Source organism: Ranitomeya imitator, chromosome 8 (genome assembly GCF_032444005.1).
Source record: "Ranitomeya imitator isolate aRanImi1 chromosome 8, aRanImi1.pri, whole genome shotgun sequence".
NCBI classification, from domain to species: Eukaryota; Metazoa; Chordata; class Amphibia; order Anura; family Dendrobatidae; genus Ranitomeya; species Ranitomeya imitator.
Genome location: NC_091289.1, coordinates 66,013,072 through 66,028,055, shown reverse-complemented (window position 1 = coordinate 66,028,055; position 14,984 = coordinate 66,013,072). Strand labels below are relative to the sequence as shown.

At 38.8% G+C, this 14,984-nt stretch overlaps 1 protein-coding gene and 1 long non-coding RNA gene across 5 annotated transcripts in view; one reads left to right on the top strand and one right to left on the bottom strand.

Moving 5' to 3' along the window:
• Positions 1–14,984, bottom strand: part of LOC138647787 (cytochrome P450 2D15-like) — a 338,963-nt gene that overhangs the window by 215,044 nt on the left and 108,935 nt on the right. Inside the window, exons 4-6 of one of the 4 annotated variants that reach the window (XM_069737046.1) lie at positions 3,896–4,072; positions 3,590–3,709; positions 2,657–3,408 (exon numbers count right to left, since the gene is read on the bottom strand). The exons of 2 other annotated variants lie outside the window; for them this stretch is intronic. In XM_069737046.1, the coding sequence (XP_069593147.1) occupies positions 2,726–3,408; positions 3,590–3,709; positions 3,896–4,072 (980 nt within the window). In that variant the 3' untranslated portion in view covers positions 2,657–2,725. Of the gene's footprint in view, positions 1–2,656; positions 3,409–3,589; positions 3,710–3,895; positions 4,073–14,984 lie in introns of those variants that run through there. One more of the 4 variants, XM_069737048.1, reaches the window with a different exon arrangement.
• On the top strand, positions 4,657–5,532 carry LOC138647790 (uncharacterized). The gene is made up of 3 exons (XR_011315039.1): positions 4,657–4,990; positions 5,197–5,316; positions 5,498–5,532. It is a non-coding gene; the product is annotated as an uncharacterized lncRNA (long non-coding RNA).

The window sequence follows — 14,984 nt, the reverse complement described above, 5'->3', positions numbered from 1 at the left end:
ACAAGGTTGCCACACACTGTTGTTGGTATGTTGGCCCATTCCTCCATGCAGATCTCCTCTAGAGCAGTGATGTTTTTGGCTTTTCGCTTGGCAACACGGACTTTCAACTCCCTCCAAAGGTTTTCTATAGGGTTGAGATCTGGAGACTGGCTAGGCCACTCCAGGACCTTGAAATGGTTCTTACGAAGCCACTCCTTCGTTGCCCTGGCGGTGTGCTTTGGATCATTGTCATGTTGAAAGACCCAGCTACGTTTCATCTTCAATGCCCTTGCTGATGGAAGGAGGTTTGCACTCAAAATCTCACGATACATGGCCCCATTCATTCTTTCATGTACCCGGATCAGTCGTCCTGGCCCCTTTGCAGAGAAACAGCCCCAAAGCATGATGTTTCCACCACCATGCTTTACAGTAGGTATGGTGTTTGATGGATGCAACTCAGTATTCTTTTTCCTCCAAACACGACAAGTTGTGTTTCTACCAAACAGTTCCAGTTTGGTTTCATCAGACCATAGGACATTCTCCCAAAACTCCTCTGGATCATCCAAATGCTCTCTAGCAAACTTCAGACGGGCCTGGACATGTACTGGCTTAAACAGTGGGACACGTCTGGCACTGCAGGATCTGAGTCCATGGTGGCGCAGTGTGTTACTTATGGTAGTCCTTGTTACATTGGTCCCAGCTCTCTGCAGTTCATTCACTAGGTCCCCCCGCGTGCTTCTGGGATTTTTGCTCACCGTCCTTGTGATCATTCTGACCCCACGGGGTGGGATTTTGCGTGGAGCCCCAGATCGAGGGAGATTATCAGTGGTCTTGTATGTCTTCCATTTTCTAATTATTGCTCCCACTGTTGATTTCTTCACTCCAAGCTGGTTGGCTATTGCAGATTCAGTCTTCCCAGCCTGGTGCAGGGCTACAATTTTGTTTCTGGTGTCCTTTGACAGCTCTTTGGTCTTCACCATATTGGAGTTTGGAGTCAGACTGTTTGAGGGTGTGCACAGGTGTCTTTTTATACTGATAACAAGTTTAAACATGTGCCATTACTACAGGTAATGAGTGGAGGAAAGAGGAGACTCTAAAAGAAGAAGTTACAGGTCTGTGAGAGCCAGAAATCTTGATTGTTTGTTTCTGACCAAATACTTATTTTCCACCATAATATGCAAAAAAAAAGATAAAAAAACAGACAATGTGATTTTCTGGATTTTTTTTCTCAGTTTGTCTCCCATAGTTGAGGTCTACCTATGATGTAAATTACAGACGCCTCTCATCTTTTTAAGTAGTGGAACTTGCACTATTGCTGACTGACTAAATACTTTTTTGCCCCACTGTATATATCTCAGAATGCAACTGAATAGTAATGCTAATTAGTCCATATAAATAGAAAATTATGTAGAAACCCAAAGTTTTGATAAGTGTATGAAAATACACCAATATTAACTATTTTCGCCCGCATTCTATATAAAATCTGCATAAAAAAAATCTTTTTGGCTGCACCAAAACACGTAAGAAACAAATGTACAACTTTTAGCGCTGCCGCATCCGCAGATACTATTCCAGCGTTCTTTAATTCTACATTATTTTATCACACATTCATTTCACAACTTTTATATGATATTTATAACACATTCTCATTTATAAGGGATTTATAACACAATATTGTAAAATCATTTATTGGTTCGCGGCCTTACTAATATCCTTTGAAAATAAATTCAGCATTATTATTCCATGCTGTGACATTTTTATTCTGCAGCAACCTGTTTAGTAAAAATTCAGCATTCTTTTTATATCTTTGGTTTATATTATATTAGCTTTTTGTCATAGGTCAGGGATTTTTTGCACTTTATTAATATGCGGTTATTAGTCATTTAGGACTTATGTTATCATGTTTTTGCACTTTTGTTAATATGCTGACCACATAGGTCAGGGATTTTTGCACTTTATTAATATGCGGGCCACATAGGTCAGTGATTTTTGCACTTTATTAATATGCTGTACACATATAGTATTTTTGATATCTCAAAAGGGTGTGACACATTCCCATATTATTCCAGCTTTCTTTAATTCTACATTATTTTAGCACATATTAATTTTACAGGGGCCTGTGCTGTCTATAATTTGACTCCTTTTTATTCAAAGACATCTAACATATACAGACTTTTAATGTTTTTGTGTAGAATCGCGGGCAGACAGGCACGAACACACACACACACACACACAACACAGAACCCACACACAACAAACACACAGAACCCACACACACAACACATACAACACACACAAGAAATAGACATTTAGGACTTATTTATGATTAATATGCGATTATTAGTCATTTAGGACTTATGTTATCATGTTTTTGCACTTTATTAATATGCGGTTATTAGTCATTTAGGACTTATGTTATCATGTTTCTGCACTTTATTAATATGCTGACCACATAGGTCAGGGATTTTTTGTACTTTATTAATATGCGGGCCACAAACACTTCTGCACCCACGGGCGCTTCTCAGCCAACCATGCACCCGGTACTCATCAGGCACTGTGAAATAATGCAAAAATACATCTGTGTGCGGCTGTCGGCATCAATATTTTGCTATTATAAGTTTATGGTTCTGTAAAGAACACGCAACACATACAGAACTCACACACAAATACACACAACACACAACACGCACATATTATGAAAAATGACAATCATTGTATGTGATTTAAAAGACTTTAGTTAGATTTATCAGGGGTGATTTAGTTTGAAAGCACGCAGCTCCTCGGTAATGTCTGGTGTTGGACATGCATTTAACAGTCTTTCATATGTATCGCAGAAAGATTTTAGTTCCATCTGTGCGAGTTTGCTTTGAGCGTACTGCGCAGACATGTCAGTAAACATTTTGACATGGTCAGCATCCCACGAAGGACGACCTGTGTAAGGTGTATGTACAGCAACTTTTTGCTTTCTACCTACACGGCGCCGGGATACGGCGCGTTTCTTTAGAGGTAATACAGGGGCAAAAACGCTAGAAGAGCCTGCAAGAGCAGTATCTGCAGATTGGACAGTCTGGCACACAGGTATATTGAGGGGCTCTATGGGTGACCACATACCCTCGGAGAGCTGTTCAATTTCTCTGTTTTCAGGAGTAACTTGTGGTATGGCGTCTGTGCTATTGGCGGGCCGAGTTATGCGGGGCCTAGCGTTCTGCGCTGCACGTTTCTCTCTTGAAACGTTCGTATATTTCTGATGTGAAATCTTGGGGCTTGGATTCCCGGGTTGTTTTGGTGCCGCGTAGCATTCATCACGATCCACAACACAGATGGGTGAAAGAGATGTTGTTCGCACCGCCGTATTAGCTCTTTGTGGTTGATTCTCTTCAGCGCCGTAATTACGCCGGTGCAAAACTCGTTGCTGAAGAGGCGACGTATCTAAAAGAAAAGATACAAGTGGCGGTTAGCCGCGAAACGGCGCAAAATTGGAAAAGCTAAACGGCAACGCATAGCTATGATCATGCGTAATATTTGAAAAGTTAATGGGGACAGGTACCCATGAAATCATTGTAACAATATTTACATAAACCTGTATAGAGCAGTCCAGATATATACTTACAAGTATGAAGCGGGAATTGTCCCACAACAGCTCCTGGTTTAACGGGCGGCGCAATGCTCAAACTCGCAGAGGCGGGAATATTCTCTTTTTCAAGCTGTATTTTCCGGGCAACTAGATTAGCTGGTGTAAGTAAAAATATAACGATTAGCGAACACAGAATTGATTTTCTACACAAAACTGCAGCGTTGAGACGGATATATATATATATATTCAAAAATGAATTTTCTGACAGTTAGCTAACAGCTGTAAGTAAATATGAGTATTACACAAAAGTGAGAATCGACTGTATTTCAAGTGAACAGATACCTTTTCTATTCTTGAAACACCGGCGTATCGAGCTGCCGCGTCTTTTAGGCGCATCGGGTTTCGCTGAAGTTGCAGGGTTCTTGACATCTATGATCTCCACGTCTGAACCCAGCATATCGCGTGGTTCGGGAACACACCAGTTTTCAGGCATATCGTCAGATGTCTCCGTGTCAGTATCTGTATGAGAAATTGCGCGTAGTTATACATGAAAGATAAATATCTTTGTACCGTGTTACAATGACATTTTTCCCTATCTAAAAGCAAAAAGGTGCTCCTAATTACCCATGATGAGGTGAAGAGCAGGCCCATTATCGGCTAGCGGCTCCACGGCTTCAATGCGCTCATAATTCTGCGTTATGAAATTATTGCGCCAATCGGGCGACATACACGGCTCTTAAATAAGAAAGAATGCATGAATATATAATTAATATAATTTACTTATAATATAATGACACAATCAGAATGAGTCAATACTCTGTACATTATACGCGTATAATACTGAGTCAATACATGCATTAATTGCATGTATGACTGTGTTCTGGGTGTTAACAGAAGGCGTGTTTCTGGGTGTTAACAGCTGAGTTTATCTTTCATGTATCACATGTAAGAAAGCTAAATATATATATATATATATATATATTATCTATGTTAATATATACTGTTTATGGCATAAAACTATAGCATCTATTAACTATTGTATTACACAAATTATGTCATAATAAATATATGATTAAATTAATAAAACAAATAATAGCGGTAGCCACCAATATAATACTGAATTATTAATATATAGCGGCATAAGTCTTGCTATATTAATTTACACCGCAAATATGTTTATACCGTAAAACTATATTATACTATATCAGTTGCTTTAATCCTTTGTATGTAAACACGAACTACGCGCAATTTCTCATACAGATACTGACACGGAGACATCTGACGATATGCCTGAAAACTGGTGTGTTCCCGAACCACGCGATACGCTGGGTTCAGACGTGGAGATCATAGATGTCAAGAACCCTGCAACTTCAGCGAAACCCGATGCGCCTAAAAGACGCGGCAGCTCGTTACGCCGGTGTTTCAAGAATAGAAAAGGTATCTGTTCACTTGAAATACAGTCGATTCTAACTTTTGTGTAATACTCATATTTACTTACAGCTGTTAGCTAACTGTCAGAAAATTCATTTTTGAATATATATATATATATATATATATATATATATATATCCGTCTCAACGCTGCAGTTTTGTGTAGAAAATCAATTCTGTGTTCGCTAATCGTTATATTTTTACTTACACCAGCTAATCTAGTTGCCCGGAAAATACAGCTTGAAAAAGAGAATATTCCCGCCTCTGCGAGTTTGAGCATTGCGCCGCCCGTTAAACCAGGAGCTGTTGTGGGACAATTCCCGCTTCATACTTGTAAGTATATATCTGGACTGCTCTATACAGGTTTATGTAAATATTGTTACAATGATTTCATGGGTACCTGTCCCCATTAACTTTTCAAATATTACGCATGATCATAGCTATGCGTTGCCGTTTAGCTTTTCCAATTTTGCGCCGTTTCGCGGCTAACCGCCACTTGTATCTTTTCTTTTAGATACGTCGCCTCTTCAGCAACGAGTTTTGCACCGGCATAATTACGGCGCTGAAGAGCATCAACCACAAAGAGCTAATACGGCGGTGCGAACAACATCTCTTTCACCCATCTGTGTTGTGGATCGTGATGAATGCTACGCGGCACCAAAACAACCCGGGAATCCAAGCCCCAAGATTTCACATCAGAAATATACGAACGTTTCAAGAGAGAAACGTGCAGCGCAGAACGCTAGGCCCCGCATAACTCGGCCCGCCAATAGCACAGACGCCATACCACAAGTTACTCCTGAAAACAGAGAAATTGAACAGCTCTCCGAGGGTATGTGGTCACCCATAGAGCCCCTCAATATACCTGTGTGCCAGACTGTGCAATCTGCAGATACTGCTCTTGCATGCTCTTCTAGCGTTTTTGCCCCTGTATTACCTCTAAAGAAACGCGCCGTATCCCGGCGCCGTGTAGGTAGAAAGCAAAAAGTTGCTGTACATACACCTTACACAGGTCGTCCTTCGTGGGATGCTGACCATGTCAAAATGTTTACTGACATGTCTGCGCAGTACGCTCAAAGCAAACTCGCACAGATGGAACTAAAATCTTTCTGCGATACATATGAAAGACTGTTAAATGCATGTCCAACACCAGACATTACCGAGGAGCTGCGTGCTTTCAAACTAAATCACCCCTGATAAATCTAACTAAAGTCTTTTAAATCACATACAATGATTGTCATTTTTCATAATATGTGCGTGTTGTGTGTTGTGTGTATTTGTGTGTGAGTTCTGTATGTGTTGCGTGTTCTTTACAGAACCATAAACTTATAATAGCAAAATGTTGATGCCGACAGCCGCACACAGATGTATTTTTGCATTATTTCACAGTGCCTGATGAGTACCGGGTGCATGGTTGGCTGAGAAGCGCCCGTGGGTGCAGAAGTGTTTGTGGCCCGCATATTAATAAAGTACAAAAAATCCCTGACCTATGTGGTCAGCATATTAATAAAGTGCAGAAACATGATAACATAAGTCCTAAATGACTAATAACCGCATATTAATAAAGTGCAAAAACATGATAACATAAGTCCTAAATGACTAATAATCGCATATTAATCATAAATAAGTCCTAAATGTCTATTTCTTGTGTGTGTTGTATGTGTTGTGTGTGTGGGTTCTGTGTGTTTGTTGTGTGTGGGTTCTGTGTTGTGTGTGTGTGTGTGTGTTCGTGCCTGTCTGCCCGCGATTTTACACAAAAACATTAAAAGTCTGTACATGTTAGATGTCTTTGAATAAAAAGGAGTCAAATTATAGACAGCACAGGCCCCTGTAAAATTAATATGTGCTAAAATAATGTAGAATTAAAGAAAGCTGGAATAATATGGGAATGTGTCACACCCTTTTGAGATATCAAAAATACTATATGTGTACAGCATATTAATAAAGTGCAAAAATCACTGACCTATGTGGACCGCATATTAATAAAGTGCAAAAATCCCTGACCTATGTGGTCAGCATATTAACAAAAGTGCAAAAACATGATAACATAAGTCCTAAATGACTAATAACCGCATATTAATAAAGTGCAAAAAAATCCCTGACCTATGAAGTGCAAAAATCACTGACCTATGTGGCCCGCATATTAATAAAGTGCAAAAAATCATGTGTATTTGTTGTGTGTGTGTTGTTTGTGTGTGTGTGTCGCATGTGTTGTATGTGTTCTGTATGTTGTGTGTGTGTGTATGTTTGTCGTGTGTGTTGTATGTGTTGTGTGTGTTTTGTATGTTATGTGTGTTTGTTGTGTGTGAGTTCTGTGTTGTGTGTGTGTGTTCGTGCCTGACCTATGTGGTCAGCATATTAATAAAGTGCAAAAACATGATAACATAAGTCCTAAATGACTAATAATCGCATATTAATCATAAATAAGTCCTAAATGTCTATTTCTTGTGTGTGTTGTATGTGTTGTGTGTGTGGGTTCTGTGTGTTTGTTGTGTGTGGTTTCTGTGTTGTGTGTGTGTGTGTGTGTTCGTGCCTGTCTGCCCGCGATTTTACACAAAAACATTAAAAGTCTGTATATGTTAGATGTCTTTGAATAAAAAGGAGTCAAATTATAGACAGCACAGGCCCATGTAAAATTAATATGTGCTAAAATAATGTAGAATTAAAGAAAGCTGGAATAATATATGGGAATGTGTCACACCCTTTTGAGATATCAAAAATACTATATGTGTACAGCATATTAATAAAGTGCAAAAATCACTGACCTATGTGGCCCGCATATTAATAAAGTGCAAAAATCCCTGACCTATGTGGTCAGCATATTAATAAAGTGCAAAAACATGATAACATAAGTCCTAAATGACTAATAACCGCATGTTAATAAAGTGCAAAAAATCCCTGACCTATGACAAAAAGCTAATATAATATAAACCAAAGATATAAAAAGAATGCTGAATTTTTACTAAACAGGTTGCTGCAGAATAAAAATGTCACAGCATGGAATAATAATGCTGAATTTATTTTCAAAGGATATTAGTAAGGCCGCGAACCAATAAATGATTTTACAATATTGTGTTATAAATCACTTATAAATGAGAATGTGTTATAAATATCATATAAAAGTTGTGAAATGAATGTGTGATAAAATAATGTAGAATTAAAGAACGCTGGAATAATATCTGCGGATGCGGCAGCGCTAAAAGTTGTACATTTGTTTCTTACGTGTTTTGGTGCAGCCAAGAAGATTTTTTTTATGCAGATTTTATATAAAATGCGGGCGAAAATAGTTAATATTGGTGTATTTTCATACACTTATCAAAACTTTGGGTTTCTACATAATTTTCTATTTATATGGACTAATTAGCATTACTATTCAGTTGCATTCTGAGATATATATATTAATGTACACTATGCACGCCATCATGCCTGAACAAAACAGAAATGTAGATTTTTTTGCGAATTTACTAAAAAGAAAAACTGAAATATCACACAGACATAAGTATTCAGACCCTTTGCACAGTATTGAGTGCAATATTACACTCAGTCATGCCGGCGATCTGCAGTAATTCAATATAAAATGGCTATTTTCATCATGTGATAAAATAATGCAGAATTAATGTTCATCGTGTCGTTATCAGATTCCGCAAAGATGCATTTGTCAGCATCATGCTGTTACATAGTTAGTAACATAGTTAGTAAGGCCGAAAAAAGACATTTGTCCATCCAGTTCAGCCTATATTCCATCATAATAAATACCCAGATCTACGTCCTTCTACAGAACCTAATAATTGTATGATACAATATTGTTCTGCTCCAGGAAGACATCCAGGCCTCTCTTGAACCCCTCGACTGAGTTCGCCATCACCACCTCCTCAGGCAAGCAATTCCAGATTCTCACTGCCCTAACAGTAAAGAATCCTCTTCTATGTTGGTGGAAAAACCTTCTCTCCTCCAGACGCAAAGAATGCCCCCTTGTGCCCGTCACCTTCCTTGGTATAAACAGATCCTCAGCGAGATATTTGTATTGTCCCCTTATATACTTATACATGGTTATTAGATCGCCCCTCAGTCGTCTTTTTTCTAGACTAAATAATCCTAATTTCGCTAATCTATCTGGGTATTGTAGTTCTCCCATCCCCTTTATTAATTTTGTTGCCCTCCTTTGTACTCTCTCTAGTTCCATTATATCCTTCCTGAGCACCGGTGCCCAAAACTGGACACAGTACTCCATGTGCGGTCTAACTAGGGATTTGTACAGAGGCAGTATAATGCTCTCATCATGTGTATCCAGACCTCTTTTAATGCACCCCATGATCCTGTTTGCCTTGGCAGCTGCTGCCTGGCACTGGCTGCTCCAGGTAAGTTTATCATTAACTAGGATCCCCAAGTCCTTCTCCCTGTCAGATTTACCTAGTGGTTTCCCGTTCAGTGTGTAATGGTGATATTGATTCCCTCTTCCCATGTGTATAACCTTACATTTATCATTGTTAAACCTCATCTGCCACCTTTCAGCCCAAGTTTCCAACTTATCCAGATCCATCTGTAGCAGAATACTATCTTCTCTTGTATTAACTGCTTTACATAGTTTTGTATCATCTGCAAATATCGATATTTTACTGTGTAAACCTTCTACCAGATCATTAATGAATATGTTGAAGAGAACAGGTCCCAATACTGACCCCTGCGGTACCCCACTGGTCACAGCGACCCAGTTAGAGACTATACCATTTATAACCACCCTCTGCTTTCTATCACTAAGCCAGTTACTAACCCATTTACACACATTTTCCCCCAGACCAAGCATTCTCATTTTGTGTACCAACCTCTTGTGCGGCACGGTATCAAACGCTTTGGAAAAATCGAGATATACCACGTCCAATGACTCACCGTGGTCCAGTCTATAGCTTACCTCTTCATAAAAACTGATTAGATTGGTTTGACAGGAGCGATTTCTCATAAACCCATGCTGATATGGAGTTAAACAGTTATTCTCATTGAGATAATCCAGAATAACATCCCTCAGAAACCCTTCAAATATTTTACCAACAATAGAGGTTAGACTTACTGGCCTATAATTTCCAGGTTCACTTTTAGAGCCCTTTTTGAATATTGGCACCACATTTGCTATGCGCCAGTCCTGCGGAACAGACCCTGTCGCTATAGAGTCCCTAAAAATAAGAAATAATGGTTTATCTATTACATTACTTAGTTCTCTTAGTACTCGTGGGTGTATGCCATCCGGACCCGGAGATTTATCTATTTTAATCTTATTTAGCCGGTTTCGCACCTCTTCTTGGGTTAGATTGGTGACCCTTAATATAGGGTTTTCATTGTTTCTTGGGATTTCACCTAGCATTTCATTTTCCACCGTGAATACCGTGGAGAAGAAGGTGTTTAATATGTTAGCTTTTTCCTCGTCATCTACAACCATTCTTTCCTCACTCTTTTTTAAGGGGCCTACATTTTCAGTTTTTATTCTTTTACTATTGATATAGTTGAAGAACAGTTTGGGATTAGTTTTACTCTCCTTAGCAATGTGCTTCTCTGTTTCCTTTTTGGCAGCTTTAATTAGTTTTTTAGATAAAGTATTTTTCTCCCTATAGTTTTTTAGAGCTTCAATGGTGCCATCCTGCTTTAGTAGTGCAAATGCTTTCTTTTTACTGTTAATTGCCGGTCTTACTTCTTTGTTTAGCCACATTGGGTTTTTCCTATTTCTAGTCCTTTTATTCCCACAAGGTATAAACCGCTTACACTGCCTATTTAGGATGTTCTTAAACATTTCCCATTCCCTGTTAGCTAACTTAAAATGTGCTTCCTGGAATTTTATAGTATTGAAATGTCTTTGAGCTGTTGCTTTATTGTGAGAAATAAAATTTATATTCGTATAAAACATACCGCTTCTTACTTGCTTGTGTTGTAACATTGTGGCATATTATATATATATATATATATATATATATATTGTGTATATAAGGCAGCCACAAGGAGAAAATCTGCTACACTGTGAATACAATTTTCTGTTAATGGGTGGTAGAATTACAAATAAGTTTTCTAAGGAAGCGAATACAAAAACAAATAGACAGCTATGAATAAATGCTGTACTCGTCTTGTAACGCTATATTAATTATTTTGTAAGAAGTGTAATTGTTCATTGTACTCACGATGTAAAGAATGTACTAGATAAATGCTGTACTCGTCTTGTAACGCTATATTAATTATTTTGTAAGAAGTGTAATTGTTCATTGTACTATTTAATGTTTTTTTACTTTTTATATTCTTTGAGCTGTTGTTTTATTGTGAGAAATAAAATTTATATTCATATAAAATACCGCTTCTTACTTGCTTGTGTTGTAACATTGTGGCATATCATATATACATATATATATATATATATATATATTGTGTATATAAGGCAGCCACAAGGAGAAAATCTGCTACACTGTGAATACAATTTTCTGTTAATGGGTGGTAGAATTACAAATAAGTTTTCTAAGGAAGCGAATACAAAAACAAATAGACAGCTACAGGACACAATAACTTTTCTGTTTGTGTAAATAAACATTTATTGGTAAAGCGATTACAACAGCAATTGACCTAGGCTTTATAAACCTCTGACCCACAGATAAGCCTACATAACCTTCAGGTACAATACAGGTACAAATGTGTTATAAAACAAAGTTCTGCTTCACAAAGATCGCCAAACAGCATGAAGGGATAGCAAATACAACAACAATTGACCTAGGTGTTATAAACCGCTGACCCACAGCAGATTCTCTGTTTGCGAAAATAAACATTTAGTTAATGTTCACCATTTAGTACTAATGTTCAGTAGAGACACATATAAACAGCTTTAAGTTCTGGACTATATGAATACACTGTGAATAAAACAAAGCTTACAGAATCAAACTCGGGACTACGTATAAAATCTAATATAAAACAAATGAGAAAGGTGTTATAAACCACGTGTAAAATAAATACACGACTAGGCTATAATTATAAACATGTGTTATTCCACAAAATACGGGAATAATATCAAAACTACAACAAATTAAACTATATTAAACGATATCAAAAGGGGGAATCAGCCAGCCTCAAGGACATCTGGCTGACAGGAGGAGGGGAGGGGTTACACACTTTGATACACTTTGATAGGGGGCGGGGCACCTGTCAGATTGAGTTTGACGAAACCTAGCTCTGATGCACTACTAACGGGCAGCCTTGTCTAGTACCGTTCTGGATATAAAAACGATCGGACAAAGATCCATTGACTCTAACACGAGCTGAGGGTTTTGAATATAATGACATAATTTTCCCCAGGAAATTGGATTGTAAGCCAATATGGGTCAGGGTCTCCCGTAAAAAATCCCAATGGACTCTATCAAAGGCCTTTTCCGCGTCAATCGACAGAAGACAAAGAGGGGACTTTTGCCTCTGACAAAGCCCACCTGATCAAGGTCAATAATAGATGGGAGAAGTCCCGACAATCTATCAGCCAATACCATAGCAAATAATTTTACATCGACGTTGATCAGGGAGATTGGCCTATAACTCCCGGCCAGCATGGGATCTTTATTAGGCTTTGGCTGAACAGAAATATGAGCCTCTAGGGACTGGGGGGTAAAACTATTCTCCTCAGAAATCGCATTAAAGGTGAGGACCATTTGGGGAAGCAAGTCAGATAGAAGGGATTTATAGAATAAGGGAGTGAACGCATCCGGCCCAGGACATTTAGAGGTGGACGTGGATTTAACAGCTTCTGCCAGCTCCTCAGGGGTTACGTCCTTTTCCAGGACCGCCAAATCCGCCTCAAGAAGGGACGGGACCTTGATCTTATTCATACAAGATTTAATTTTATTTTTCAACGTGGTGGGATCCAAATCAGCGAACCTGCCCCTAATGTTGTATAGGGATTTATAGAACTTTTGAAAGACCTCTAGGATCTCCTCATTACTATGGACCAGTTGGCCCTTATCATTTTTGAGTGATGAGATGAGGGTGGGACCCGATCTGGGATGAAGCAGTCGTGCTAGAGGGCGCCCACAAACATTAGCTCTTTTGTAGAAAAACCCTTTAGTTCTTTCCTTGTCACCCATAAACCGTCTATCCAGCAGGCCTTTAAGTTCCAGCCTTTTTGTAGTAAGCTCGACCAAAGTCTCAGAGGACCTCGAATTCTGATGCCTGCTTTCCAGGGTCTGAATTTGTGACAGCAAAGCGTCTATTTCCTCAGTCTGGAGTTTTTTGATTCTAGCCCCGTGTTTGATTAAGGTGCCTCTCATGACGCACTTCAATGCTTCCCATTTAATTGCCTGAGGTGTGGGATCTGTCGCATGAGTATGGGCAAACGCTGCAATGTCAGATTTCAAATCACTCAAACAGGTGGTGTCCCATTTTGGAAACTAGACCCCCTAAGGAACTTATATAGATGTGTGGTGAGAATTTGAGCCCCCAGGTGTTTCACTGACATTTATAACGCCCAAGCGTGAAAATAAAAAAAACTTTTTTTCAAAAACATTATCTTTCAGTCCCCAATATTTTATTTTCCCAAGGATAATAGGAGAAATTGGAACCCAAAAGTTGTTGTCCAATTTGTCCTGAGTAAGCTGATACCCCATATGTCGGAGTAAACCACTGATTTGGTGCTTGGCAGAGCTCGGAATGGAAGGAACACCATTTGACTTTATCATCGCAGAATTGACTGGAATTTAGATCAGACGCCATGTCGCATTTGGAGAGCCCCTGATGTGCCTAAACAGTGGAAACCCCCCAATTCTAACTCCAACCCTAACCCTAACACACCTCTAAAACTAATCCCAACCATAACCGTAATCCTAACTTTAGCGCCAACCCTAACCCTAATGGGAAAATGGAAATAAATACATTTTATTTATTTTATTATTTTTCCCTAACTAAGGGGGTGATAAAGGGGGGTTTGATTTACTATTTATGGCGGGATATTATGCTTGGCAGCTGTCACACACTAAAAGATGCCTTTTATTGCAACAAAAGTTTTTGCATCACCACATTTTGAGAGCTATAATTTTTGCAAATTTTGGTCCACAGAGTCGTGTGAGGTCTTGTTTTTTATTGTGTAGATTTTTTTATTTAAATATTTATTGATTGAATTAATAGTGATTTTTTATTATTATTTTTTAAAATATTTTTACAATTATTTTAAAAAATATTTTTTATTTAATTCTTAGGTCCGTGACCGCTCCTGGCACTTAGTACCGGGTGTCAGCTGTGATAATCAGCTGACACCCCGCTGCAATTAGCCGCGCTTCCCCCGTGAGTGTGACTGATCACATGTGATGTACTATTCCATCCATGGGAATTAGGGCCCAGGTCACATGGACGGAATAGTACGTCTGATGGCAGAAAGCAGAAAGGGGTTAAACGAGGGGTACCAACAATTTTGACCATGTGTAAATACAAGATGATGGAGATTGAACTGCTGTAATACAGATTCTATTTTCAACTCCACATTCTCTAAATTACCCTAGAACGCATATTGGGGGCCTTTTAGGCCCCCATGTTTACATTTTTGCTATTATCTGCAAAATTCGGCAGCACGGTGGCGCAGTGGTTAGCACTACAGCCTTGCAGCGCTGGAGTCCTGGGTTCAAACCCCACGAAGGACAACATCTGCAAAGAGTTTGTATGTTCTCTCCGTGTTTGCGTGGGTTTCCTCCGGGTACTCCGCTTTCCTCCCACATTCCAAAGACATACAGATAGGGAATTTAGATTGTGAGCCTGTTGGGGACAGCGATGATAATGTCTGCGAACTGTAAAGCGCTGCGGAATATGTTAGCGCTATATAAAAATAAAGATTATTTTATTATTATTAAAATTACTTTAGATAGAATTTTGAAACTCTAGGTATTCCTCAAATATGTCGTTGTTGATAATATCCAGTTGTTCATATAATTTTTTTCATAGGCATTATGGTGTAACAATGCTTGTTTGGTGAAAACTACATTTGTACGAATTGGGGGCCTTTTAGG